This window comes from Gobius niger, assembly GCF_951799975.1.
Source record: "Gobius niger genome assembly, chromosome: 1".
Lineage (NCBI taxonomy): Eukaryota > Metazoa > Chordata > Actinopteri > Gobiiformes > Gobiidae > Gobius > Gobius niger.
Window position 1 is genome coordinate 61,356,024 of NC_136852.1, and position 27,924 is coordinate 61,383,947.

The 27,924-nt window shown below is 41.2% G+C and overlaps 1 protein-coding gene across 1 annotated transcript in view; it reads left to right on the top strand.

Annotated features, from left to right (window-relative positions):
* Positions 1-27,924, top strand: part of LOC306962074 (transmembrane protein 132D) — a 224,595-nt gene that overhangs the window by 145,316 nt on the left and 51,355 nt on the right. Inside the window, exon 5 of the mRNA XM_079555116.1 lies at positions 27,440-27,635. Coding sequence (XP_079411242.1) covers positions 27,440-27,635 — 196 coding nt within the window. The remainder of the gene's footprint in view (positions 1-27,439; positions 27,636-27,924) is intronic.

Genomic DNA, 27,924 nt, shown 5'->3' on the forward strand with positions numbered 1-27,924 from the left:
TACTGCATTCAAAATCAGGCTAAAACAAATGTTGTAGTCAGGAAACTGCAGCCCTTTGTGAAGGTAAATGGTCTCGGCAGTGTGATGAAGTGAGAAGCAACAGAAACGTGTGTGAACTTTGACCTTGAGTTGACAGCTTGCACATGACAAATAACTAACAATTCTTTCAGCTCAATTGCACCAAGCGTTTGTTTGTTTTTTCAATATATCCAGGCAGCAGCAGGCTCGAATCCTGATTTTTTTTTTTTTCTGGAGTAGCCGAGAAATACGTAGCTGTTGCTAGACAACCACATTATCATCTGTGGATTGTTTGTCATATCAATCAAGAGCACATGCCACCTACACAGTACACCTTTCAAACGGGAAAAACACAAAAGCATACCGCTACCTCCAATGACAATAATATTATTGAAGTTACATATACATAGCCTATAAAAGGCAATTAGTGCTATGTGTAAATTGATCATCACTCTTGCTTCATGCTAGCTCTTATAATGGATACAGTATTCTTTTTGTTTCTTTTAATTGTATGATTATGTGTTCAGGTTTGTGGAAGGAAATTGTGAGGTTCTTCCTCCCATCCTCTGCTGTTTGTTTGTTGGTGAAGAACAAAAATCTTTATGTATTTTCGATTGAACAGTTTCAACCAACCACTGTCAAGTTTCATAGTTCTACAGACTACAGTTGTACTCAGACATTATCATTTGTCTGAATCAATTTAACTAGGTTGCAGTAGCTTATATATATATATATATATATATATATATATATATATACTGTATGTGTTGCTTGAGTACAAACTCCACTTTACAAGGAGTGTTTAAATGTGCCTTTTGAAGCACTTCACATATTCATCAATGCCCTTACTAAAATATGAACATTTTATTGGAATATTGTCTATTATTAGTTGTATTAGTAGTACTAAAAGATTCCCTTTAGAGACTTCTGTGCTGCCAAAACTTTCTGGCCTCTGGCAGATCTGTGCTTCCGCTCTGATTGGCGCATTAGCATATCCCAACAAATAACCAGGGACATTAGTTAGGCGGCTAACAAAAAGGATATCGACCAAAGCCTGCGGTGCTAGTTCATAGGCATCGAAGCCTCGCTAAACTGAGGTAAGTGGATGATAATGTGCCTCATGAAAGGAAACAGAGAGGGTTCAAAAGAGATGACAGAAATGGTCAGTGGGTCAAAAATAATCTTTAAACCTGCTCATTCAGTTATTCATCATTTTCATTCATTAATCCCAAGTTCCTAAACTAAAGACTCCATGAAGCTTTAAAAAAAAAAGCTTACTGCATTTGACTTTAAGCTATAGTTCCATCTCAAACTCATGAGGTCTATCATTTAACAGGGTGTATTGGGCTTTTTTAAATGATTATTATTGGTAATGATTTCAAACACGTCTTGATATCTATCTATTCTACATTGATCTTAAAAGTGTTATCTTTGCAATTCTTCCTTTTTGGGGGGGGAACCATGCCACACGGATTGTAGCCATGGGCTAAATTCATTGTCTCCCGCTTGCACACTCACTCATTCGCCCTGACCTATTGTACATGTTTTTAGTGGTGGGAGTACCCGGATGAACAGGGAGAACATGCAAATGCAAAGAAAGGACCTATCTGGCCAGGGGTTGAACTCCAGGCCATCCAGCTGTGAAGCATGAGCGCTAACCCGTGTGCCACCATGCCGCCGGTTCAATAAGTGCGCAGACCTTCAGCACCTCCCTCCTCTTCACAACAAACCTTTATCAGGACGTGTCTAGGTAGTCTCCGAGCCGTCTGCAGGTGGTCTGTTGCTTTGTAGTTGTGAAGCATCGCTGAATGTTTTTGAATTTCAGGGAAACGTTTTTCCAATAACTACGGATCGAAAGGTATGATAAGCTCTTCTGCACATAGGGCAATGGGAGGAGCTTGGGGTGAACAGGAGGAGCATTGTGTAATAGTCTCTGTGGGAGATTCAAAGATTATTAAAACATAAACAAATGCATCAAGACTCAACTCCAAGTGTGCTTTAGCTGAGGAAAAAAGACTGTAACAGATTGTGCACATTTTTATATATGTGGTTCTTTAATAATGTAACTATGTATTTTATTACGGAAAGGTTAAGAAATGTTTGGTTTATATTTGGTCGGTTTGCATAGTCTTTGTGGAGAAGTTTATTTTAAAGTTCACTTGTCGCTTTTCCTGCTGTATAGTTCATGACGCATTTGTGTTGACACCTCACTCCACTTTTTTTTTCCCCTCTTTGAGCTTTACGCAGCGCTTTAGTCGTGTTATTAGTGTCTTTCTCTAAAAGGCACAGAGCTGATATAACCAAACAAGTGTGCAGTTACTTTCATGCTGCCGCACTGAGACCTTGATGATGAAGAGAGGGATTTGGGGTGAGACTTTTAATCCGTCATGCCTGTGCGTCGATCCCACTGTGCCCTTGAGCAAGGCAAATGCCCGGGATTAATCACACTTTATTCCCCGAGCCCCTCATCTGTCTATGCACGTAACAGCATAATGTGTTTTGCATGTTCTGAGTCTTTACACGACACGCGCAGCCGTCTGAATGCACAAGTAAGCATCTTTGCACTGAGATTCAGGGGCTGTTGGGAGATTTATTCTCGCTCACAGATGAGCACTTGTTCAACCTTTGAAACCTGCACTTAGAAGTTCACGGCAGATTAATTCTCCCTTCTCTGTCACACACCAAACTTTCAGCTTCTCTTTTTAGTTTTTCAGTAAACTTTTTTTTTACGCAGATGCAATAGGAAGACAAATACAAGTATTCTAAAATGTGGAGTCAATGGCTAATCATCTTTATTTAGTTGAATTTTAGATACAGTTTTTACAACTTGCCTAATGTCCATGTCTGATATTTCTGGCTCTAGTTAGATGTGTCAATGTAACAAAAGCAACAATGTATTTGTTTATGGTGTTTTCTCCATAGATATGCTCTAATGCATTCCACGTCACTAGCTTGTCGTGTTGTCAAGACTAGTTGTCCCTTTATTTTTATCTGTCTTCAATCTGCACATCATGAGCAACATGTGACTCCTCACGTGACCTATGACTATTTCTATCACCTGATGATTGGTCTCTGTCTGCCCTGATGAAGACCTAAGCGGTCGAAACGCGTTGGTGTCCCTCCTGTCTTTTTTCATGAGTTGCCTTATGTCCACGTTCTCATATAAAATATCAAACATATAAACGGTATTGTAAATGGTAAAAGAACGGACGCATTTTACTGAAACAAAGGTTTGCGAATGTCTGGCCTGCTAAAAGTTGAAGTCTCTCATCCAAGAGACCTCATCAGCTTCTTTAAGCTATTTGGAAAGGCTGATTTATTTATTTTGATTTGTGATTTGCCCCTTAGAAAAAGGGGCACGAAACACAGACTTGTTTAACTCAAATAACTTTTTCCTTTACTCAAGATTAAAAATTCTTCACAATATTACTCAAGTAGAAGCAGAAAGTACTGTAAAGTAAAGTAGTTTATTCCATAAGTTACTTGTGTACTTGTGTGTGAGTAAATGTAAATGTATACTACCCGCCTCTGAGCTGCTGTAATGAGACCGGTGGAAATGTGAGGTGGCAGTTTTGGACATTTTGTCACGATTCAGCCTTTTGTTACCCTGTTTTGGTTTGTTTTGTGTTGATCTGTTCTTGGTGTTTTATTTTGACATGTCTTTTTGGTCTTTGTGATTTTCTGTTTTACTTCCCTTGTTACTTGCCTGCCCCGCCCTGCTGTGTTTCACCTGTGCCCTGTTTCCTCCTGTATTTATACCCCTGTGTTTCCCTTGTCTTTTGTCTGGTCATTGTCTACGTCAGCCCCAGTTTGTTTGAGTTGTTCTCTGTATTTGGTTATTTTGGTTTTCGCCCTTCATTAAACATCACCAGTTTTGTTCCAGTCCTGCATTTTGGGTTATATTTTCTCGTTCCACCTCAACCATGACACATTTGCTTCTACTGAATACCATTACAAGTATATTTTGAAAACCTCTTCACCTTCAAGTTACCTGTGACAAAATGAATGAGCATATCCTCAGTACACGTGTAGATTCACCTGAAGTTACCTGAATAATTTTGCTCCGAAAGACACTTTATTAGAAATCTGCAAGCTTCATCAGAGAATAGGCATGGGAGCTGAGAGTTTGATAGATACAACTTTGTTGCAGAAACATTTTCTCATGCTTTGTAGAACAGGAAAGTTTGGCTTCACACGGCACAGTCAAAAATGCTGCACGTAAGTACTGAAAAAGTCACGGTGATGCGAAAAACAGATCAATAGACCCAAAATGCTGCTGTAACAAATACTTTATTGCCAGCAAACTGATTGGAGCTTCGAAATACAAAACCGGCTTGATCTGAGCCCCTATTCCTTTGTCCCGTGATAAGGTCAATCATTAGATTCAGGCCATCCTCACCCAGCGGCGGGAGCAACAGGGGAAGTTACGTCACCAACAGTTGTTTCATAAAAAACTGCAGCAGCCTCTGACTTATAAATATTTTATGCATAATGCTGATCTTCTGAGTGACTTCAATTAAGTCAAACTGCTGCTGTGTTCAATAAACAGCACTTTAGGAACTCCACAGACGAGGAAGCATCTGCACTGCCTCAGAAAGTTTCAAACATGAACCACCGTAATGATATGAAGCCACACAGAAAACAAAGAAAAAAACAGTTTCAGACTTACCCTCAACAACTATAGCCCTCAGTCACAGAAATAATAATTCTCTGGTCAAATATTCCATCAGCTGCATAAACACACAGCCAGGCCTGTTCCTCCGAGCAGTGTGGGCACATTAGCCATGTGGCTGAAAGGGACTGTACGGAGTTTAAACATGTTAAAATTGATGTTTACATGTTTCAACAATGTCCTGAGGTGTAGAATGAGCCCAGACCTGTTCACCACAACTGCCTCTAAAATCCTGCACTGTCACTCAAAAAGGTGTTAATTCGGGTCCGAAGTGCCGTCATGCACAAGCTTAATATAGAAGCTGCAGCTACACCTATGACCTGAGGTGGCAGTAGTGAGTATAAAATGGCTAGCTTGCATCTAGCCCCTTTAAGTTTTGATTCTCAATGAAAGCAAAAGTTGCTAAACTGCCTTCATTTGGGCCATTTACTTTCAGCAACAACTTTGACTTGTGCAGATCATTTTATTAAATTAAATGTGTGACCGTCAATCTACTGTAGTTGTGCAGAGCACGTCAATTTTCTGATTCACTCGAGGGCGGACAGCGCAGTGGCTTATGGGATGGCACATACTGCAGCTCCTAATCGCTGAGGAACCTCCAGAGGTCTCTCTGCTAAAGGAGCTATGGTAGGAAGCATAGCCTCCTTTCCCTCCTTCGTCACTATCCGGAAACTTCCTACCATGGCTTTTCATCAATCCATTCCTTGATAACCCACAGCAAAAAATAGCCTTCTCTGTGTCTCGCTGGTCGTTAGCAGCGTGTTTTGTATTGCTGGCAGCAGTATAACCCAAAATGCTTAACAGCACACACAATATTCTGGGCCGGATTGCGCAAGCAGCAGTCTTAGCGGAGATGCCCAGACTTCCCTATCCACACACACATGTAGTCGCTCCAGCATGTCCTCTGCCCTTCTACAGGGCCTGAAACACCTCCTCAGGAATGCGACCAGGAGGCGCATATATACAGTATATATTACTAATATAATCAAATTAATAAAATAGCGCCATGACACCTGCTATAGTTGTCCCGTGTCTCTTCCTCACACTCCCCTGCCCTCCTAATTGTTATCCCCCCTCCCTCCCTCTCGCTCCCTCTCTCCCTCAAGTGGATACCCTCATTTTTCATCAGTAACTAATAGTGCTGGACTCACCACTTACGCTCAGCACAAGAGGGGATGGTTGTGCAAGTTCCGCTGTCACATTTGTTTCCACGTTTTCCTCCAAATGAATAATGCCTTTGCGGACTTTGTGGAGGCTTGATCCTGGCGAGTCAGTTAAAATGCCACTCTTAAATAAACTGCACAGTTGAACAATAAGGGAAAACTCGGAGGGGTTGTGTAATGCTTTTCGGATGGTAGATTTGAGAGAACTTGCAGAAGCCCTTGCGGGTTTCCTTAATTGCAGTCTAGCAAAACAATTTACTTTGTCCTTTTTTCTATTCCAATCAGTATTTTTGAACATACCTTGGTCAAATATGCTGCATTGTCCTTGATTCCCAGCATCTATCAACAACCACTATTATTTTTAAAAGCACCACAATAACTTTGAGGCAATTCACCTATATCCTGTGCTAATTGTTTTCATATATGTTTGGAATCTTCCTTGAACTATACTAACTATAACTATATTTTGCCCCAAAATGTATGGATCAAAATCCTGTAACTAAAAGGAGATGTTTTGAAGTCTTGAATAAACTCAACATGCAAAGAGAAGACTTTTACTATGGTTTAGTGCTGACTGTGAAGTTGAGACGGACAAACTACTTCTACGTGTCCCTGTGCCCGTGTGTGTGTGTGTGTGGGTGTGTGTGCGTGGCATTGATCTCCGGAAACAGCTCCTATAAATTCAATCAGCGCTATCCATCCCCTGCTGTTGACTTTCAGTGGCCGGCTCCCACCTTGAGCAGAGCGCCCACTTTTATGGAGATCGCCCATTCATCTGCGCTCTCCTCTTCTCCGAGGCTGCCTCTTTTGCATCCGTCTTTCGGGCTGATGCTTTTAACTTTTCATTTTCCGTCCCCTCTTTTGTGTGTGGCTGATTACTTATGTCTCTTTTGGCCTTTGTCTGTTCAGAGGTGAGATTTGATGGTGCACACAAACCCCTTCAGATGAGCATTTTGTACAATGCCCGGTTAAAAATAAACTGGTGAGGGGAAGAAAAAAAAAATGCAATTTCCCAAGCACAGAGCACACAGGAAGTGGTTTCAATGGTTATTCTTCTTTTGTGAAACGTTTCCCTTTCACTGCAGTCAGAGAACATTTCTGGATGAAGATGTTTGCAGAGAGAGGTCAGCCTCATAATCCAGAAGCACAATCATTTCTCGACAATTTATTTGAACTCTTACTCTCCTGATTTGATTGGTCATTTGCACTTAAAGCAGAACTAAGTAACTCATGTCCCTAGAGGCCATAAGCGGCACTGCAGGTGTCGTTTAGCATGTTACATTTTTTACTCATTAATTGTCCGTGAGAGTAAATACTACGCTGACAGAAAAGATAAAGAGAGAGAGGGATATTGTACATCCAATTACACAATGGAGATAATTTTTTTCACTCAAACTTGATTGTAAATGCTGTTTAAGTGGTGCTAGCCCGCAGTTAGCTTTGCCCGTTAGCCTGTTAGCTTCTTCTTCGGGATTCCATTAGTGTGTATTGGGGCAGGGTAAGTTGCAAGTGTGGTTTTCTGGGCGGAGACACCAGAGGGATACCCCCCATCATCCCATTAACACTTGTTTTACCCCCAGATGGACGGAAAGAATTTATTAAGGTAAACAAGTTACTTAGTTCTTTAGTGTAGCTTTCTTATCAAAAGAGGAACTGGGGATTGGAATTGCATTTTTGTTTTGTTTTTAGCGCACTTTCCAAACTCCCCGTTCAATGTATGTAGATACATGTGCGTCAATGCCTTTACATTCAAACATTTTACTGTACCATGTAGTAAGTAAAACTCAGGAATGACGTGCGTTCCTGTGCAGCTGTGAGAACATTGTGCCACTAAAGCTAAATTCCGTCTCCCGTTCAGACCCCAAAACAACGCTCTGGCTCACCCAATATAGACTGTTTTAAATTCACACACAGTCGGGATCAATAAGATTGTATAGGTGTGAGAAGAGATTGGTGTATCCTCCACCTCCTCCTTGTCTTCTCCCCGATGTGATAAGAGAACGCGTCAGTGCTTGCTCCCTTCCCCTGCGCAGCCACAATAACAGTGTTCAATCACTGTCTCTGTCTCTCCCATTTCCTCTCACACTTCTTTCCGTCACTTCGCTCAAATATTCTCATTGCTCCCGTCTTCCTCACGCAATCCAAACCTGAAAGTTTTTTTTGCCTTGGGTGCGCCGCTCTTCTCCATTTGCGGGCCTCCTTTTTGACCGAGGGCAAATGGGAGATCGGATGCGTTTTTTTTGGGTTTTTTTTTACAACATGACTGAACAAAGGCCTTTGCTGTGAGGAGTAGCGAGATGATTACACACTTGAGTGGGCCCTCTCAGGTGAGCTGCTCGACACAAGTGAGCGTATCAGCAGGCATGGGAGGCTTCATTTGCAGCATATTACCAGATAACGGCCCCCACACTGAGAGAGTGTCAAGGTGCAGGACACTTTAGGCATGTATGTGGATATACTGCGTCATTTAACCCTTCATTGAGGCTACATACATGACAAAACATATCATATTTAGACCACCTGCCCGGGGTGATCATAATATTATTTTACGTCAACCATTTCAATATGGCTGCATTTTCCTTTTCAGGTGCATATGTGAGGCAGCCTTTGAGCGTGGACATCACCTTAGCTTGAACTACAGTGAAATGACTGGGTCTTGTTTTCACGTGTAATTGCGGTGTTATTACACTTTCTGGTATCACACTGTTTATTAAACAATCCAATCACAGCATGATTATTGTGCTGTAAAGTTAAGAGCTACCATGTGGATTTCTTCTTCAGATTCATTATCTACCAAAAAAGATTAAAAAAAAAAAATCAGTTTTAAACTAAATATTACTTCTGAATGGAGTAATAGAACTAGAACTTGTGTGTTCAGTGTTCTCGCCAGCGCATTTGAGCGTAGGGGCCTCCGACGCTGTGAATTTCTTCCATGGCACTGCGATTTCGCCCACTACGCTACGATTTCAACCAGCGTCGGGGGGATGTTCTGTTGTTTTTCCCTTTCTGAATCGATACCGGCTGACTAGTCAAGTAGGCGTGCCGATGGCGTGGGAATTTTATAGCGGCGCGCATACGATAATCACCCCGTGCGAAACATCATTAAAGAAATCTAAATCTTGCCCCTGTGAAAGCCTGTGTGAACCGGAAGTGCAGCCCCATTGTCCCGGCAACGTTAGACAAATCTACTTGGACTCTCAGGGAAGTTTGATGCAAAGTTTAGATGGAGGAGGTTGTTTCAGAGCGAACGGATTAAAGGAGAAAGGACACTGGCATTTTATGAAAACAACAAAATCCTACAAAATCCTGACGCTGATGTCAGAAATAGCCTTTCTCGCTAAAAAAAATGTGCAGGGTGGCGCTGCCCCTACTCTGTGAAAAAATCCTGGCGAGAACCCTGGTGTTATAAATTGGGATGGTGACGTGCGCAAGGCCCAAGCATCATCTATTCTACAGTACGAATATTTTGCTGTTAGAAATGTATATCTGTATTTATAGCTCCTCAATTTTAGCTTCAAGTTTAATTTACGTCTCCACCTCTCCTCTTTCTATTTCCTCTGTTCACTGTGTTTTTATCAAATCAATGTGCTCTCTGCCCTTGCTGTGAGCGTGCATTGTGTGCAAACTATCGTGGTACAACAAACGGCTGTTGCGTTGCGGTTAAGTGAATTAAACAGTGCGTGTGCTCCGTGGAGGAGGTGTGGTGCTCTGGGGAGAGCTGTCCAAGCAGGCCAGAGTCAGAGCGGAAACAGTGGCATTTGTTGTTTAATTACTGCCTAATTTTCAGTCCGTCAAAATGACAGATGGCTTTCTGAATTTCTCTGTAAAAACAAAACAAAACAAAAAACGTAAATGACGGCAAATTCCTGGTTAATGTAACCTCTGGTAGACATGTAAAATGCATAGACACTGAATGCAGCCCCACAGGTACATAATTCAAACTGTGCTCTGGATGACAGCTTGTTCAGATGGCGTTGTCACGGATGGCTTGGCTCAAAGTGTGATTGACAGCTTGAAAATGCAACTGTGCACACATTTTAGGATGCAGCAAAACAAGTGCTTTATTATTGCAATTTTCCAAAACAGTTTTGGTTTTGAAATGTAACAAGCTGGCACATTTTTGACTCTACAATGCTAACTTGACAAACGGTTTGATTTCTAAGCCTTCTATGTGGTATTTCGCCCAAGGAGGTTCTTAGAAGTCGCTCCTGATATGTAAAAGTGTATCTAAGAAAATAAATAACCAGCTAAATGCATGGTTTTCCTTATTAGGTCACCTACTACTTACTTATTAACACTGGCCTGGGGATCCTGACCCCCACTTTTGGAGCCTCCTTAGGAAAAAATAAGAAACATTTGTAAGATTCAAACTTGGAGAATCTGTCCCCACATTATGGCGAGGCCTGTGGCGACCCTTAATCCTGTGTGATAGCCCAAGTATGAACACATCACCCTCATTTGGGGACTTAAAGGGAACACTGCAGAGAAGAAACCCGGGCTATGTGGATTTAAATGCCATTTGTGCAGTGCCTACAACCTCCAGCCTTAAGCACTTTTTGTGTTTCTCACATCTGCTCTATCCGCCATCTGTTCTGTCCACAGTTATAGTCAGTCTATTCTTCTAATCTGAGCTACTTATTGTCACGTTGCCCCGGTTCTTAACTGCCGTGTCCTCTCCGTAAAGCAGACAGCTCTTCTAATCGACAGGAAGTGCCTAATGCCAAAGGTGTCAACACAAACACACAGCGTCGCCAGCGTTTAATGCCAATTGACTCGGGTACAGGCCTGCGTGGGAGTGTGTGGACAGGGACCTTTCAAAGAGATGAACCCTGAACCGAACAGCACAAACAAGCTGCTGGGAGCTGCCATTTAAGACGCGTTCACTCAAAACATACACACGCAAATGCTGTGTATTTGGTGTGGCGTGATACATTGGGTTGTATTTCAACAACCTAAGGAGTAAGACTTTTCATGTAGAGTTTGTATGTTCTCTCCAGTGTGCACCGTTAAACATTTCGGCTTAGGGCACAAAAGTAGGAGTAAAAAGTAGTGACCCAAGTAATTACTCAACTTAGAGTAAAAGGCACTTGGAGACAATTTTACTTGAGTAGTGTGAGTACTGAGTAACTAAGTCTAATTTGGGGTTACCAGCCTTTTTAGGTCCAAGGGCTACTTCAAGCTGTGCCACCGCTCCCTATACGCTCGCTGTTTTATTTACGTAGTAGACAAAAAACAACCATATTCAATGAAAACAATGAGAATGATGAACTATAGAAATGTGTGCCAATGCGACCGATGATACAGCGCACATAGGAATCTCTCCGCTCATACAGCGTAGTAAGTTTGCTAGCAAACTTAACTTCAAATGTCCTGACAAAACATAGTGTCTCTCTGGAGCCTGCGCTCACAGCGGCAAGTGAGAAAGGAAAGAGGGGAAGGCGCAGAGAGGGAAGACTCATCTGAGCTGGAGTGCGCTGCGGCTGCAGAGGTGGAGCAGAGAAAGTCTCTGGGGGGAGGGGGCACTACTATTAAATTGTTATCTAAACTCAATTAATTTAATTCTACAAATATTATTGGTGTAGTTTCGAGAGTGTGTTTAATCGCTTCTATTTCTGCTTAGGACACCAAAATGGCTTGCAGCTGCCCAGGTTCTCCCTAAGCCTGGAGGTTTGTCCACTTTTTCCCACTCGAAACTTACACCTGTGATGGGGCAGGCGTAGAAAACAAACTCTCTTTGTGTTGATGTACAGCTCATACAAACATGATCTGAAATCTTGAACTTATGCAACTCTGCAGCTCTAAGTACTTTTATGGCTGCAACATTACTCTTGTGCACAGTTTTATAGCTGTTTCCCCATTTGGACTGTGCAACCTTTAGTGTGACTGACAGGGTCGCAGTGTCAACAGGGAATTAGACCTGTGTGCCTGCTGCACTCTGAGGCCATACCACTTACCGTCTGACACACAAACAGCTCTGGGTTAACGCGGAGCACAGCGCCCCACTTTAACTGAGGGAAGTCCACATAAAGCGTGCTGGGAAGAGATTTAATGCAGACAGAAACATTCATTGTTGCTATGCTATTGCCATGTAGCTTATCTGTTGCTACCCTTGGTTTCATTCATATTATAAACACACCCTCTCGCCCCTCTGTCGTCCTTCTCCAAGTCTTCCCCTCCGCCAATATATATCAGCCCCAAGAGGAGACATTCGCCCATAAAATCTGTTCATGAGCAAATCTGTCACCACTACAGTCTACCAATACCAGGAGGAAATTGAAACATAATAACTTCCAACTTGATTGGATTGGAGCAATGGCTTCTCAAACTTGCATGCAACCTTTCCTTCCATCACTCTGCTCTTGCATATACCCACATTTCCACCTCCTTCTGAGCTGTCAGGAGGAGAGGGAGGAGGGGCGGGGAGAGCCAGAGCATGGCCTTCTGGGAGTTGTGGTTTTCACTTCTGAGTGGGCCCGAGGTCTTGCATGGCTGACAGGCTTTATGTGATACCTGGCCTGATTCCGTCAGTCTCTCTGACGGAAGTTCGGCCCAGAATGACACAGCACTGCTCACACGCTCCTCTCTTTGGGTTATCCCGGGCTAAATACCTGCCCATAAGATTCGCTTGACCAAACACAGGGTGACATTTTATTTATAATTCACTGAGTTAAAGTTGTGGCACATCCGCAGTGGCTTATAATATATATTTGGTGTTATATAAGTACTGTATTTCTGAAGAGTGGAAAGAAGGATTTATCACTCAGGGTTATGATGGTTTGGGTCTCATACAGTGCCTCTCGAAAGTATTCATACACCTTGAACTTTTGCACATTTTGTCATGTTTACAACCCTAAACATAAAGATTTTATTTTTATTTTTTTACTGAACGTTCACACACAAGTAACAGACAACTGTAAAGTGAAAGCAAAATGATACATGATTCTGTTATTTTTCAAAAAATAGAAAAGTGAAAAGTGGGGCTTGCATAAGTATTCATACAGCATGAATGAATACTTTGCGGAACCCCCTTTTGCTGTAATAACAGCAGCAAGTCTTTTGGGGTCTGACTCTACAAGATTTGCACATGTAGAGAATGACATTTTAGCCCATTCCTCTTTACAAAACAACCCAAGCTCTGTCACATTAGAAGGAGAGCGTTTGTGAACAGCAGTTTTCAGATTATTCCACAGATTTTCAATAGGATTTTGGTCAGTACTTTGACTGGGCCATTCTAACACATTAATATGTTTTTATTGAACCATTCCATTGTAGATTTATCTTTGTGTTTAGGGTCATTGTCCTGCTGGAAGGTGAATCTCCGCCCCAGCCTCAGGTTTTCCTCCAAAATGCCTATGTATTTGGCTCCATCCATCTTCCCAACTATTCTTATAATCTCCCCAGTCCCCACTGAGGAAAAGCAGCCCCACAGCATGATGCTCCCCCCCGTATATTTGACACTGGGGATGGTGCACTCAGGACCATGAGCAGTGTTAGGTTTACTCCATACATAACGTTTTGCATTTGGGCCAAAAAGTTCAATTTTTGTCTCATCTGACCAAAGCTCCTTCTTCCACATGGAGCTGTGTCCTCCATATGACTTCTAGCAAACTTCAAACGGGATTTCTTATGGCCTCCTTTCAATAATGGCTTTCTTCTTCCACTCGTCCATGAAGGCCAGATTTGTGTAGAGTACTACTTATAGTTGTCCCATGCACAGATTCCCCCAGCTCAGCGGCAGGACTTCACAGCTCCTCCAGAGTTATCTTGGGGCACTTGGTTGTATTTCTTACCAGTGCTCTCCTTGTTCAGTTTGTTAGTTTATGTGAACAGCCGTGTCTTGGTAAGTCTGCAGTGGTGCTTTACTCTTTCCATTTCCGAATGATGGATTAAACAGTGCTCCGGGAGATGTTTAAATCTTGGGAAATCTTTGTATAACTTAATGCTGCTTTAAACTTCTCCACAGCTTTATCCCTGACCTCTCTGGTTTGCTCCTTGGCCTTCATGATGTTGTTCAGTGACCAATACACTCCGACCATAAAGAACAGCTGAAATTATACTGAGAGTAGATTACACACAGGTGGCCTCTATTTAACCGTTAGGCCAAGGTGTGAACATTCTGGAGTCATTAGGAATGTTATAAAGGCAATTTAATGCATTCAGAAAATGCTGTATGAATACTTATGCACGCCCCACTTTTCACTTTTCTATTTTTTGAAAAAAAAAAAACGGAACTATGTATCATTTAGCTTTCACTTCACAGTTGTTTGTTACTTGTGTGTGAACGTTCAGTAAAAAAATTAAAATAAAATCTTAATGTTTAGGGCTGTAAACATGACAAAATGTGCAAAAGTCCAAGGTATATGAATACTTACGAGAGGCACTGTAGTATGGCCTCTGCTGGCAGTTAAAAAATGTGATGGACACTCTGGATATGACATGATATTTTTTTTTTTTAAATATTGAATTAAATTAAATAAAGTTTATCTTTTTGAGAAAGTAGCGGGAAATGTATTACATGGTAAATGGACTCAACTTATATAGCGCTTTTCTACCTTTATCAGGCCCAAAGCGCTTTACAGTAAGGAACCAGTCACTCATTCACACTCTCATTCATACACCGATGTACGCAGACACTGGAGGCAATGTGGGTGAAGTGTCTTGCCCAAGGAGGAGCTGGGATTCGAACCGCTCTACCAACTGCGCCACCATCGCCCATGAATTTCATTTGACTCAGGAAAGCAGTTATCAACTTAATGGTGAAAATTCCCTATCTCATGTTTTAAACAGATACACTTTTTGTTTGCCACATGTCCTAAAATGTGACATTTAATCTCCTTGTTGTTCTCTAAACCCACTTAGAAGATACCTAAGTTCCCAGGGGTGTCCCGTTGCTCGCCCCCCTCCTGTCTCCTTGTACCATTCCTCTCTGCTCCCTCCCCGTGCATGCCTTTAGCATATTTTAATACTGTGGTGTTCTAGCGGAGGGTCAGTGGTTTTATTAACTGCCCTCTTGAGCCTCCTCTCCTCCTCCATCGTCTCTCCTCTCCTAACTGCAGCTTTTTCACTCTATTTGTTGTGATAAATGACTGTTAGATGTGATTTCCCCAAGATCATATCTCTCTGAGGGCCACGCACACTCCATAATTAGACGGCATTATTAATAATTCATACCTCCTTCTCTCTTTCTTCTTTGGAGTCTCCGTAAGTGTGTGTGCATGAGTAGATCTCGCAAAAAAACTAAAATGTTGGAAATTGCATTAAAACTGACTAAGATTAAATATTGTGATAACAGAGAAGAAATACCTCCCCACAAAAATAAGACATTTGCTTTCCTATTATGCCTATAACCCTGTCAAACTGATATACTGTATATTCAAAGCAGGTCACACACACTCCATACAATTTTATGTTAGATGGCCATGAAAGGAAAAAATGTATTGGGATGTTATAAAGTATGACATAATAATAATAATAATAATAATAATAATAATAATAATAATAATAATAATAATAATAATAATAATAATAATAATAATAATAATAATAATAATAATAGGTTTTATACAGCGCTTTTCTGGACACTCAAAGACGCTTTACATTGCACTATTCGTTCACTCCATACTCGGTGGTGGTAAGCTACTATTGTAGCCATAGCTGCCCTGGGGTAGACTGACGGAAGCGAGGCAACCAGTCTGCGCCATCGGCCCCTCCGACCACCACCAACCACTCACTCACTCACTCCATTCGCTAGGCTTCCTGGTGTTACCAAACGTTACCAAGTACCCTTCCCTGCTTAGCTTCCAAGGTCTGACGGGATTGGGCAGAGCAAAGGCGGTATGACCACTAAATAATATAAATATAATATAAAACTAATTATTTTAGTCTCTTAGTACGTTTTGAAGTTTAGCCCTTAAATGCTACATAATTGCGATTATTTCATGCTGTTGTTATATTTTGTTTAACCTGACACAGAAACCAACACACACACACACACGCACGTGCGCGCACGCACGCACGCACGCACGCACGCACGCACGCACACACACACACACACACACACACACACACACACACACACACACACACACACACACACACACACACACACACACACACAATGGCACTCAAGTCTGTAGTCTTTGATTTTTCAAATAATGGGATTTTTAAAAGTTGGTCTGTAACATAATGAAGCTCAAACAGGTTTCATGATGGACATTTTGAGTTTCTTTGAAAATGTTGACACAAGTTTGAGCTGCTGCGCTTCCTGCATCTGCTCCTCTGTGATATGTTTTATTAAAGAACTTCAAACACCAAGTCACTCTTCTCATTTGTCAAAACTGTTCCCTTTGTTTCAACTCACTTTTATTTTGTCTTTGTCCTCACAATTTCTCACTTCGTTTTTCCCTGCATAGAATTGGAAATATATTGCAGTGTGACTGCAATATAAGAAGTAAGAAGTGTATGCCAGCATCTGGAGAGATATTACCTGCCTAGACACAAATCACCACACGAGGGCACAGCTGATGACATAATATACAACCTTCTGTTGGGACATTTGTGTGTGTTCAACCGCAGTTATCAGTCGACATGATTTGATGTGTTACATGTCACACATCAACATATAACACATCATGTTGATGTGTCTGTTTCAGCTCACTTTGTTCCAAGTGAGTTGAAACAAAGGGAATAGTTTTGACAAATGAGACATAGCAGAAGGTCCTGGGCTTTATTTCCAGGATGTTGAGTGTAGCTGACGAGGAAAATTGTTGACAAGATCCAACATTGCTGTGACTAACCTCAATCCTGTAACGGATTTCCTTCATGATCTAAAGACCAATGGCCGGAACCTCCAAGGCCGAATGCCAGTGTTATACATCATATTTATTTATTGGATTATTTGGTCAGGACTGTGCATGTTAAAGAACATACAGTACATGGGTCTCATGCATATAAACGCGCCACACCGGATTGCAGCCATGGGATTCTTTCCATCCATCGTCCCTCACTCGCACACTCAAGCACACTCATTCTATGTTGGGGGTAATGCGCTACTTACTAACGTGTTAGAGTATTCAGATTAAGTGTTCACAGTAGCGAGTGAGGCAACGTAGTTTTGTATTTGCAGGTAATCTGGTACAAGTTTCTTTTTCTTTTCCCCTCGCCTCCCAAACAACAATGCTTAGTTTTTGGCAATATCGGTCAGTTCAACAAACTCGTTGCTGGTTATGTGGTTGAGAAAAGCTGTACAATTAATCCAAATCAAGTTGAGTATGTTGTGTGTTTATTATTACCAATTCAATGCACTTTGTAATGCGTAAGAGCTCCTTTACATTCTTTTTGTTAAAGAACTGGTTCAGTTTCTGACAGAGCCAAACTGTTTACATATAGCAAATGAAGCTAAGCTTTTATAAGTAGACTTCAGGCCTGTAGTTCATGCTCATTATTGTTGCCTTTAGCTGTAATTTGTCCACGTACAACACAAAGCTCAGAAGCGAATTTATTGCGCTGTTATTGAATACATTTACTGGTATTGGGCTGTTTGCGTGAGCTGCTTTTTTGGTGACTCAGTTTGTGGAATGGAAAATTCCTCATAGGATAAAATGATCGACAAATTAAAGCTATGTATAGTTTTACTTTTTTTAGGAGAAACAAGCTACTTTTAAAAGTAACATTACCTGCAAACTCCACATGGCAAGGATCAAACCCTGGACCTTATATCTGTGAAGCACGAGTGCAGGCATTCAATCTCTGATTTGTGTAATAATATTCCTCAAAATCATCATGGGCCAGCCCTTCCATGATGTCGGGCTGGTTTTAACCCCTGGGCCTGACATTGCCTACCCTTGCAGTACAGAATGTGTCCAACTCAATATAAAACTCTAGATGTTCACAATTGTGCCATGGACCACATGTTACACTACATTAAGTCACACATAAAACATTTAAGGCAGGGCATCTCAAGTAAACACATTACTCCATGTTGATGCAGGTTGACCTCTAACCTCCTTCAGCACATAACAGTTAAAAGGCCAGGGAAACCTCAGAAACTGTTGTAATAACAGTGCAATGGTCTGGAGCATTACCCAGCCTCTCCAGCAGCTCAGCTTTGGTGTTTCTGAGAGAAACGGCCATTGTTCCGATAAATTAAAAGACAGAATCACATTTTGGTCCCAGCGGGGACCTATCGCCCATATCTCAAAACAGGGGTGACTTGGCCTTCTCCGACAAATATCATAAAAGCGCCAAAATCTGTAGGAGAATTGAGAAAAGCAGAGATGGATGCGATAGCGAGCGCTGCATTAAATCAATATGTGATTACACAGGCTGGGAAAGGTTAGCAGGGATGTGCCTGTGTGCTACAGCTCCGGGGGTGAGGGTCAAGGCGCTGCTGTCAAATGCTTCATGTGCGGCTGCTTTTTGGATTTAAAATGTGCATTTTGTATTTTCAGTGTGTTGTTGAGCAGTCAGTCTCGCTTTGCACCTGATTTTTCACAATGCCCTCTCAAATCAATACAGTGTGTTTGTGTTTGTGTCGACTAGAAGAACTCCACCATGTGTTGTTTTTTATTGTAAGAAACAATCTCATAAGAAACAATGGCACACAGAAACTTTGGCAATTAACTTTTTCTGCTGTACACTGTTTTTCCTCAACCCCCCCCCCAAAAAAAATAAAAAATAAACAGTGTTGCTTTCTTTGTTTGATTGTGTCAGACAAACAATTGACTGCTCCTACAAGAGTTTTCAATTTGCTTAAATATAAGAGATGATGCATAACTGTCCTCATGCAACTTTCAAGACAATGGCCTTCCTTCTCTTCTAGACCGAACAAACGCTCCAAGCAGACACTGTATTCTTTATCAAACCACATTGCAATTATGAAAGATTACATAAGATGATAGTCCCTGATGATTCACGTGAAGCAAGGAAATTAACAGTGCATGAAGCAGGGTCAAGGCCAAATGAATATAAGGGCAAGACTGAGACCTATAGTGGGATGTATTTCTTGTAACACATTGAATAAAAATAAGTATTACAATCTTAAGCTAGAGACATTTCAACACAGAGGGTATTTCGCATGAATAAATACATTTCTCATAACCGAATCTCCATGTCACATACCATGGATTAGTAACCTTTGCGCATCTTATCACTTGCACTTTTCTAGTCCCATCAAAAAATGTTGCTAATCTCCGTTCATCAGTCAAGCATTAGCGGTGAGTGCCGCACTTTGTTGTAAAATGTCATCTGCTGTCTGGAAATACTTTCAAACAGCGCTTTATCAATCTGCCGCCATCCAAATGTGAGCTCCAATGCTCAAAGCAATGCGGTTATGTGGGGTAATACAAATGTAAATGAGATCTAAAAGAGAATGGTGTATAGCAGCGCTGTTAATAGCTATACATGGCAGACTAGGCACATGCACAAGGCCAATCTACAGCAAGTGACCCCCCCACCCCTGAACGCCTCATCTAAAAAGAAGTTTGTTATTCATTGATTATACCCAAGAGACATGTGTATGTGTCTTATTCTTCTCTTAGTTCGTAGGTGCCTGCTGACAGTGCTTTGAGTCAGGCTAAACCGGAGCTAGAAACAACCTCAGTGTAAAGTAACTGGTCACAAGAACTACAATAGGATCAAGCACAGTTTAATGTGACAGCCTCTTGCTGTGATCTGAGAAGCCCCACTGTGTGTGTGTGTTGTCCATTCTTTCACTCTGACGTCTAACGCGGCGGATCCATTCAGCGTGTTCCTCTTTGTCTCTCTATCGCGCGCGGCCTGTCCGTTTCTCCCCGGTCCATCTTATCTGTGGTGCGTCTTATCATGTACTTATTTGTCGGGTGATAGCGTCCTTTTCATCCGCATCTGTTCACAAAGCACCGTCTCTTTTTGTGGGAGCTGTTTGCCCTTCGCTTCCATGTGGTTGAATTATTTAGAAGCAGACGAAAGCGAAAGTCAAAGATGAAAAAAAAGAACGTTATATTCGAGGGAGAAAGAAAATGGGGCTGGACAAGTTGTTATGATGTATTTTTTAGAATCAGGATCTCTTTTTGTCTGTATCAAAATTGTACATATATTATATTGTTTTATGGTCCAGTAATTCTTGGTTGACCACCCTGGGGCTGAACAAAAGTTTGGAAAGAGATGTAACTTTCGAAAACTCAGCACATTTTACGATATCACAACTAAACTAAGGACTGCTTTTTTGGCAAAAGGAGGTTTCATCTGAGAAACTATTTGCTTTGCTGTTGGAAATTGTGTAAGTTGTGTCAAACGGCGTAGGAGTCTGTTTCCCGTATGTCCACATAAGAACAGTTCCTTCTTCAGCACTCGTTTCCTTATAATCTAGTCCATATTTGAATCTATTTTATTTCTTGTTTACTTCTATTTTTATTCAATGCAGTTGGAAATATCAATGGTGGTATCGTATCACAAATGTCCTTATTTCTTGAGACAGACTTTAAATATGTATCTCCGCACACAGCCAGGTGCACAGTCTTAAAAGCATTTGCATGTCTGCTTATATTGTAAAATCAGATGGGGCCCCGTGTTTGTACCCCTGTGCGGACCTCATGCTGAAGCGCTATGTTCCTGCTTGCATATCCGTTTTTGAAAAAAGGAAATTTCCAAACTGACAATCTTGAGCGAAACGTGTGAATGAGGAGCTGTTTGGTGCCGTAGTGGGAGGAAGCAATGAAGAAAGCACAGAGAATAGGACGAGGGCTCGGTGGGTGGTTTGAGCAAAGGCGCGTGGTGCAATCATAGCTCTACCTGGTCAGGGAATAGGCCATTACTTCAGACCCCACTGTGTGTATAAATGTGCGTGTTCGTGTGTCAATATAGTTTTGTCAAGGAGGAAGGAGGCTGATGCACACGCTCAATATCCCTCCACAATGAAAATTATCCAGCAGTGTGTATAATGGACAACAAATGAAGATGTTACAGGTTTGCTTATGTGATAAAGGGCACAGGTTGAGAGGCATTTTGTAGAATTAGATCTATGGAATGCAAATTAAAAGCATTTTATGGCATATTCTTTATATAATTGTGACACAGTGTATTACACAAAATCGATCTTCAACCATGGTGTAGCGTTGTTCCCTCGTACCTGGTTGTGTGTTTCTATGGTTTCAGTACTTCAATTTGTACTTCCTATTGGCTGATATTGTTTCATTGTTAAAATCCAAATGTGTTTACTAGAGCTGGGACGATCAACTTTTGTCACGATCCGATTCCGATATGTATCAAGATACTCAGGGGCCAATCCGATACGTATCCCCATTTAGTAAGTAATTATGATAAGTAATATGTTAATGTAAAAATGTGTAAAGTCATGTGTCCAAAGTTTATAAACCAAAGGTCATTTGACATTTATTAAGTGTTAAGATTGAACAATTCATTAACAATGTGCTGTTATTGGAAAACAAAGGAGTTTATGATAAAAATGCCTCCAAACACAAGTATTGAAAGTATTGCGATACTTGATCAAGTATCGATGCTTGGTATTGCAGCATAAAGTATGTGATCCAAATCCGATCCGACATTTTATCCCAGCCCTTTACAACATTTTGAAAGCCCATAATCCAAAATTGTGTCGGTTCTGAGCCATGTTGTATCATACTGTGCTGAACCTGCTAACCACGCTGTAAATCAAAACTGAAAGTCACCAGCCCCAGGCCGTGGATTTCATTGCTACAATTTTACTCTTACAAACACATTGTTCCTTCAAATGATGAAATGTAAAATCTCAATGCTGAGAAATAATGTTTTGAAATCTGTTTTTAAAACATATGATACTGTATGTCCACTTTAAAGGAGAGACATTCTGCAAAATTAACTTTTCAGAGTAATCCTGTTCACTGGCCATTCTTCACCTATATTGCTAAAATGTTCCAATCTATATTTCCTGAATTATACAGTACACTACTACTAAACTGTCCCCTCATGTTTTTTTTTTCATTCCCACTGCTGTCTACAGAGGGAGCTCCTCCTTTTTTTTTTAGAATATTATAATGGACTGGATATCTCAGCGAACAAAAGTCATAGATGCCACAAGCTGTTGCCTGGATAGAAGCGTCATCCTTCGAGCTACATATTGCCAGTCCAAGTTTCCTTTGAAAGAATGTTCTCCTGTTGTCTCACTTTCACAGCATGCAGCCCTGTGCCACGGGCATGCTGATACCCCATGGTCGCCTGCATTCAATGTTTGGTCTGGTTTCATTTCTGGCAAAAACAACATACTTCTCCGTGTGCAACTGAACGCGGATGTGCAGCTGAAAAGGTCTGTTTTTAATTAAAGAATTGCCAACTCTCGCCGTATTCTACATTCAAGTCATCCATTAATATGTATTTGAATTCAGCAGTGCTAATAAAGCTGAAGGGGGAGCGCAAAACAATAGTGTGTTATTATCTTTTTGAAATGAAATTACTTTTTCATTAGTTGTTTAGTTGCTTTAAGCCTGACAGTGTGTCTATAGTCGGAGGGAAGCGGAAAGCACTTAAATTAATTGTAGCTCCAACCAATTTACATTAACCGCAACTGTTTTCTGTTATCAGCGCTGTGGCACTGTCTCGCTACAATGACGCTATAGTTGTTATGTCTGTGGGTTGACCTTTTGGCAGAAGAGCACAGCTGAATAGGCATAATATTCTATCATACAGTATCTGGAGGTCATACAGCCTTAATACATTATTGTGTTGGTTGTAGACTTTGGCATTGTGCTTGTGGATTTAATTATCTGAACAGTTATATTTACTTGGTCATGTGGTGTAGCATACTTATGAAAACAATTCTGATTAAGTCATTATTTCTCTCTCTACTTAAAGGTGCATTTGCTCAACAGTTTAAAGTTTAAAGTACTTCTTTCTCCTCTGAAAAAGAGGTTTTGTTGCTCTTGATGGAGGGACTGCATTTTTCATACATGTCTGATTATTCCGACTCTTCGACTCACATTTTACTATCGATTCTTGCCCCTTCGTTTTTTTTTTTCTGTCACACTCACAAATCTGTTGTCACGACCTGCGCGGATGTTGAGGTGAACTGCTCACAGTGACAACTTCCTTGCAGCAAAACCTGAAAAATGGTTCCTTCCGACTGTTTCTTTTTGCACCGCGTTCTCCCTCGGGACTTCTCCTCTCTTGTTGCCAGCGGTGCGTGTCTGTTGTGTGTGTTCTGTTGTCCTTTCATTGTCCCCTGAGACCACCGCTTTTCAGCCATAGACAGCCTGTCCGCGTCCTCCTTCAGCGTGTGAGTGTGTGTTATTGCGGGACTTTGAGGGTGACGGACTTATTCACCTCATAGTTAGCTTATGCTTGTGTCATTAGTAGACAAGGTTCCCAGTAAATAAAAAATAAAATTTGTAAGTATTTGTAAAATACAATAATAAATGTCTTGATTTTTGCTGTCGTTTGAATAATGAAAGGTTATGTTTTTTTTTCTATTTTTATGAGTAATTTCTTCTGAAACTTTCCTCATAAAAACAGAAACTTTTATTATTTAAATGAATGCAATAAGTTCAATAATCAAATGCCACGTTGTTATTTCCGTTCTTTCCTTCGTCATTTTCACTTACTTTCAGTTACAATTTTCTGAGAAATGAACACACATACACATGCTTCATTTTCGTTCGCCACATTTTTGTGTTACTGATTAATTACGGAGGTATTATTAATATAAGAGAATCTTTATATTGCACTTAAATCTTGACTTTGAACACCCCTCCAAGTTAGTTCAAGTTGGTGGTATTGTCCAATGTGCCGCTTTGTAAAAAGTGGATAATTAAGATTAATTCATTCTTTCACCTGTATGGTCTGCTGACTGTTGAGATTATTCATGTGGCAGCCCCAGGTGAAAAGAGAGATTGTCCTCAAGTAGATGTGAGCTAACCCTCCAACTGCTTTTGGAGATAGGGCTCCTCCGAGCAAGGCACATCCCATCCCCATGTGTTCATCCGACCAGGTGAACAAGTTTCTTTCAATGCTGGGTTGTCTTGGTCTTGTGCCAGCTGCTCCCTGTCCTCCATTGCAACTGTTCTTTGACGTAACCACAATGACGTCAAGAAATCAATTAAATACATTTGTAAAAGATGTAGTATGCATATAGAGACCTGTAATAGAGAGAGAGATATCCTTGGAGATTTATTCAGTCACAAGGCCGTTAGAGTGTTGTGAGTATCTGTGTGTAACAGGCAGCCATTTGTTACAGCAAAAAGGGATACTGTGCATTGAACCAAACATGACTTACAAGGACACAGCAAAGAGTCAATGTGAAGTACAGACAGGGAGGATGCACTTTTGTATGTAGTTTGGCTATAAAAGCTCTCAACCAGAAATAGAAATGTATGTAATTATGAAATAGCAGGGAAAGTAGCCAAAGCTGCCTTGATTTCAAAAGAAAAGGACTCCAAACAGATCAGTTTTGGATCATCTCCCTCTTGTGCGTTGAGGCCAAGATTTTCTTTCGTGTATTTCATGCGCTAGTCTCCCGCCTGGTTAATGCTTGTGCTTCAAAGCATGTTCTCCCCGTGTCTGCGTAGGTTTCCTCCGGGTGCTCCGGTTTCCCCACCAATAAAAACATGTACAATAGGCCAGGATGAATGAGAGTGTGTTTGAGAGTGCGAGTGTTGGGACAACAGATGGGAATTAGCCCATGGCTACAATCCGGAGTGGCTTCTTCATTAACATGCACTGTCCCAACCAAATAAACCAATAAAAATAACATTTTCTAACCGTCTGTGAATAATAGATTCCTTGACACTTCACTCCAGAAATGTAGAGTCGCAGGAATATCGAGCTTGAACACTGGTGTGGTGACGCAGCTCATCAGAGAGAAACAGAGGCGAACCAGTGGTGCTGTAGAAAGGGCCCACTCTGTCATGAAAACCATTAACATTGTAAGAAGGAACATCACTACACAATTAATTGTCAAAATTAAAATGGAAGTGAAGAGGTAAGTGGAGACAGTAAATAAGTAAATCATGTCTGTTTTGCTAGTACTCTGAGCCAGAGCAGTTTGCCTCAGATCCAAGACACTCACTGCGGCCAAAAGCATCTCCAAAACTTTACATAGAATATCTCTGTGTCTAATCTGCCTCATGACAAATTTGTCTCATGTTGAGAAGTTGTACACAGTGGCAAAAGGTCTTCTCATAGCAAATAGTTGTGGCTTTAATTCCTGGATGTTGTCCTGTCTGTAAAGTACTGAAACAAATTGGTCATCGTCCAGGGTGCCCTCTGCCGAAAGTTACTTGGTAGGACCAAACTGGATTCGCTTGGATCACTTTTATATTAGAATTTGACAAGCATTAGATTGCAATGGTATAGAATAGATTCTAAATTACTTGATACATTTAGTAAAAGGCCCAGGCAACAACAGCTCTTGCATAATGTTGCAGTTCTGCTGCTCCTAATCCAGGCCAAGGTGACAAGGATGCATTTGACAGTATTTGACAATCCGAGCAGAGTGCATTAACACAGATTTGCATCATCAATAAACACATTTTACTATTGCTACTAATGCGTGCTTCCATGTTTCCAACTCAGGCAGCAGGTCACCAAACCAGGTCGTCAGATAATACTCCCATCACTGACCCACTGAACAGTCAAAGTAACCAGCCTCTCCAGTAATTTGTGTTTTACTTCGAGGCCCAAGAAATAGTGAACTTCTGGCATCAGTTTTGAACAATATGTGTACATGTTTGCACTTGGGAGCTGAGTAATATTGTTTTGGAGCCCTTGTGGTTTGGACGGGGCTAACACCTGAATGAACCTGTCACTGTAGACACATTGCTTTTTCAGCTCCAGCGATTACACTGCACCCGAATACTCTGCGGTTCTTTGTATGCATGTGTTAGAGTGGTCGGGGATGCGTGTATGTGCTGGAGTGTGAGAGACAGGTACAGCGAGCAAGTGTGACAGAGCCGTTGGTGTGTGTGCGTGTCCAAAAGCGCTGTAGTTCACAGGACTGCTCTTTCAGAAATATGAAATGGAAGAAGTGGGGCGTCCTCGGGGGTTCAACAACAGGGCGCTTTTTGGAGGAAACACAACGAAAGAGGAGGGAGCGACACGTTTGCAACGTCCTTCAACAAGGCTCTCAGGCTTTGGTCGTGTCAGGGTGGTACGAAATTGGAAAACTGAGAACCAGGTAACAATTCAGAAAAGAATAATAGATAAAAAATAAAAAAAGACCAAGTACATTTTCTTGGTGGTCACTTAAGGACTTAAAGCCATATGATCAATGTAACAGGTTTGAAGACAGAACACAATTATTATCACAGTTAGAAAGTTGTGGGTTTGATCCTTGACAGCACCACCAAATGGCGCAAAGGTAGCTCTAAAACCAAAGGGTGAGAGTTGCACCGTTTCGTGACCTTCATGACAGGGGGCTGCCATTGCTGCACTAACCACCACCTCGTGGATAGGCCCGAATTCAGAAGAGCCAGTTTAATGTGAAAGCCTATGGGATCTTTACACATTGCGAAAACAACTTTAAAGTCTGGTTTCCAAGAAAGTTAGCGTTTCTAAAGCTAGATATTCCCCCTGTGATAGCTCTGGAATGGGTACAGTTTATGAGATGTTATAAAAGTTTAAGCTTTTTCCTTTGATTGACAGGCCCTGTGGAAGGCTGTTGCTGCTCAGCCCGCCTTTTTGTCCTTTTTTTTTGGAACATGCGACTGAGCTGCCATCGGATTTTCTGTTGAATTGTGTTATACACGTAAATGGGGAGGAGTGAACATAGGATGCATAGGATCAACATACTGTATTATGTATAAAACCAATACATCTATACCTGTTATGGATTTTCTTAGCTCTTTGTACTGTGTAGAATACAGAATAGCTTACAAATAGCATACACATAGATACAGTCACGTAGTTCTTTAAAGCGTTTCTAAACTATTTTCAAATTCCCTTTTTGGAAGTGCCATGAAACAGCTACAGTGCAGGCTGAATGCTTATCTCCAGTATCGACCCAGGAGACCTGTTTTGTTGCACTTATGTACTACATTTCAGTGCTATCTTGACCATGGAAAATGTAGAATGTAGTGTCACTTTTCAAATAGACTTGTTATTTACACTTACTGTACTGTGTAGCTTTTACTCCTGAGATGTCAGTCTCTGCAGCAGATGCTTTGCTTTATCGTTCCAATTGAATCGTTCTGCTTTAAATAGATGTGGAGAGAAGAAAAGAAAACATGTACAGACCTACGTGTACAGTACATCTGAACTGGAAGATTGGGTCTGTGTGTCCATTTTGAGATAGAACCAGTGAGTTACATACAATAATTACACATCTGTTGCACAGAAATAAATGTGAAATAAATCTTCAAAAATGCCACTTCCACAGCAAATCCTGGGAATACTGTTTGGAGGGCTTTTGCCGTAGGAGAAGAAAAACAGCTTTTGTAAAACCTGCGTGAAGCTGAATGTTGTTTTGATGAGAAAACAATATTAAAATATGGTTAATAACTCAAAAATGTCACATAACAGGACATGTGTATGGTTATTCTTATTGCCTGTTAATGGCATAGTGTCTATTCTACATGCATGTTGGCCAGTCAATAAACCCATTTCTTATCTTGTTTACATATAGGTTGGACAGTCCTTCATATGAGGTGATGCAGCTGGAGTTCGAGGTGGACAATGTGATCAATCTGGTGCCCACGCAGACTCTGCACTGGAACACAGAGTACCCCACGGACACGCCCGCCACGGCCCGACAGGCAGAGAAAGTGTCCCACCTGTACATCAGCAACGCCGACATACAGGGCATCGTGCCGCTGGCTGAGGTATGTAAATATGCATATACAGAGAAAAAGCTTTTTACCATTACATTTTACCTGCAGTGTGTGACATGGAAACACGACTAATACAACAGACACATTAACATAGATTTTACCATCATCAATAAACCTATTTCGCTATTACTAATGCTTGTTGTTGGGACAGGAGCAGGTCAGGAAACCAGGGCGGAACACGCTCAAGGGAGTCTCTTACAGGAAATGTTTCGTCTTTGTAGTGACCAATGATGAAGAAACAACAAAACTAACTAGGCTTACAGAAAGTTTTACTAAAAAT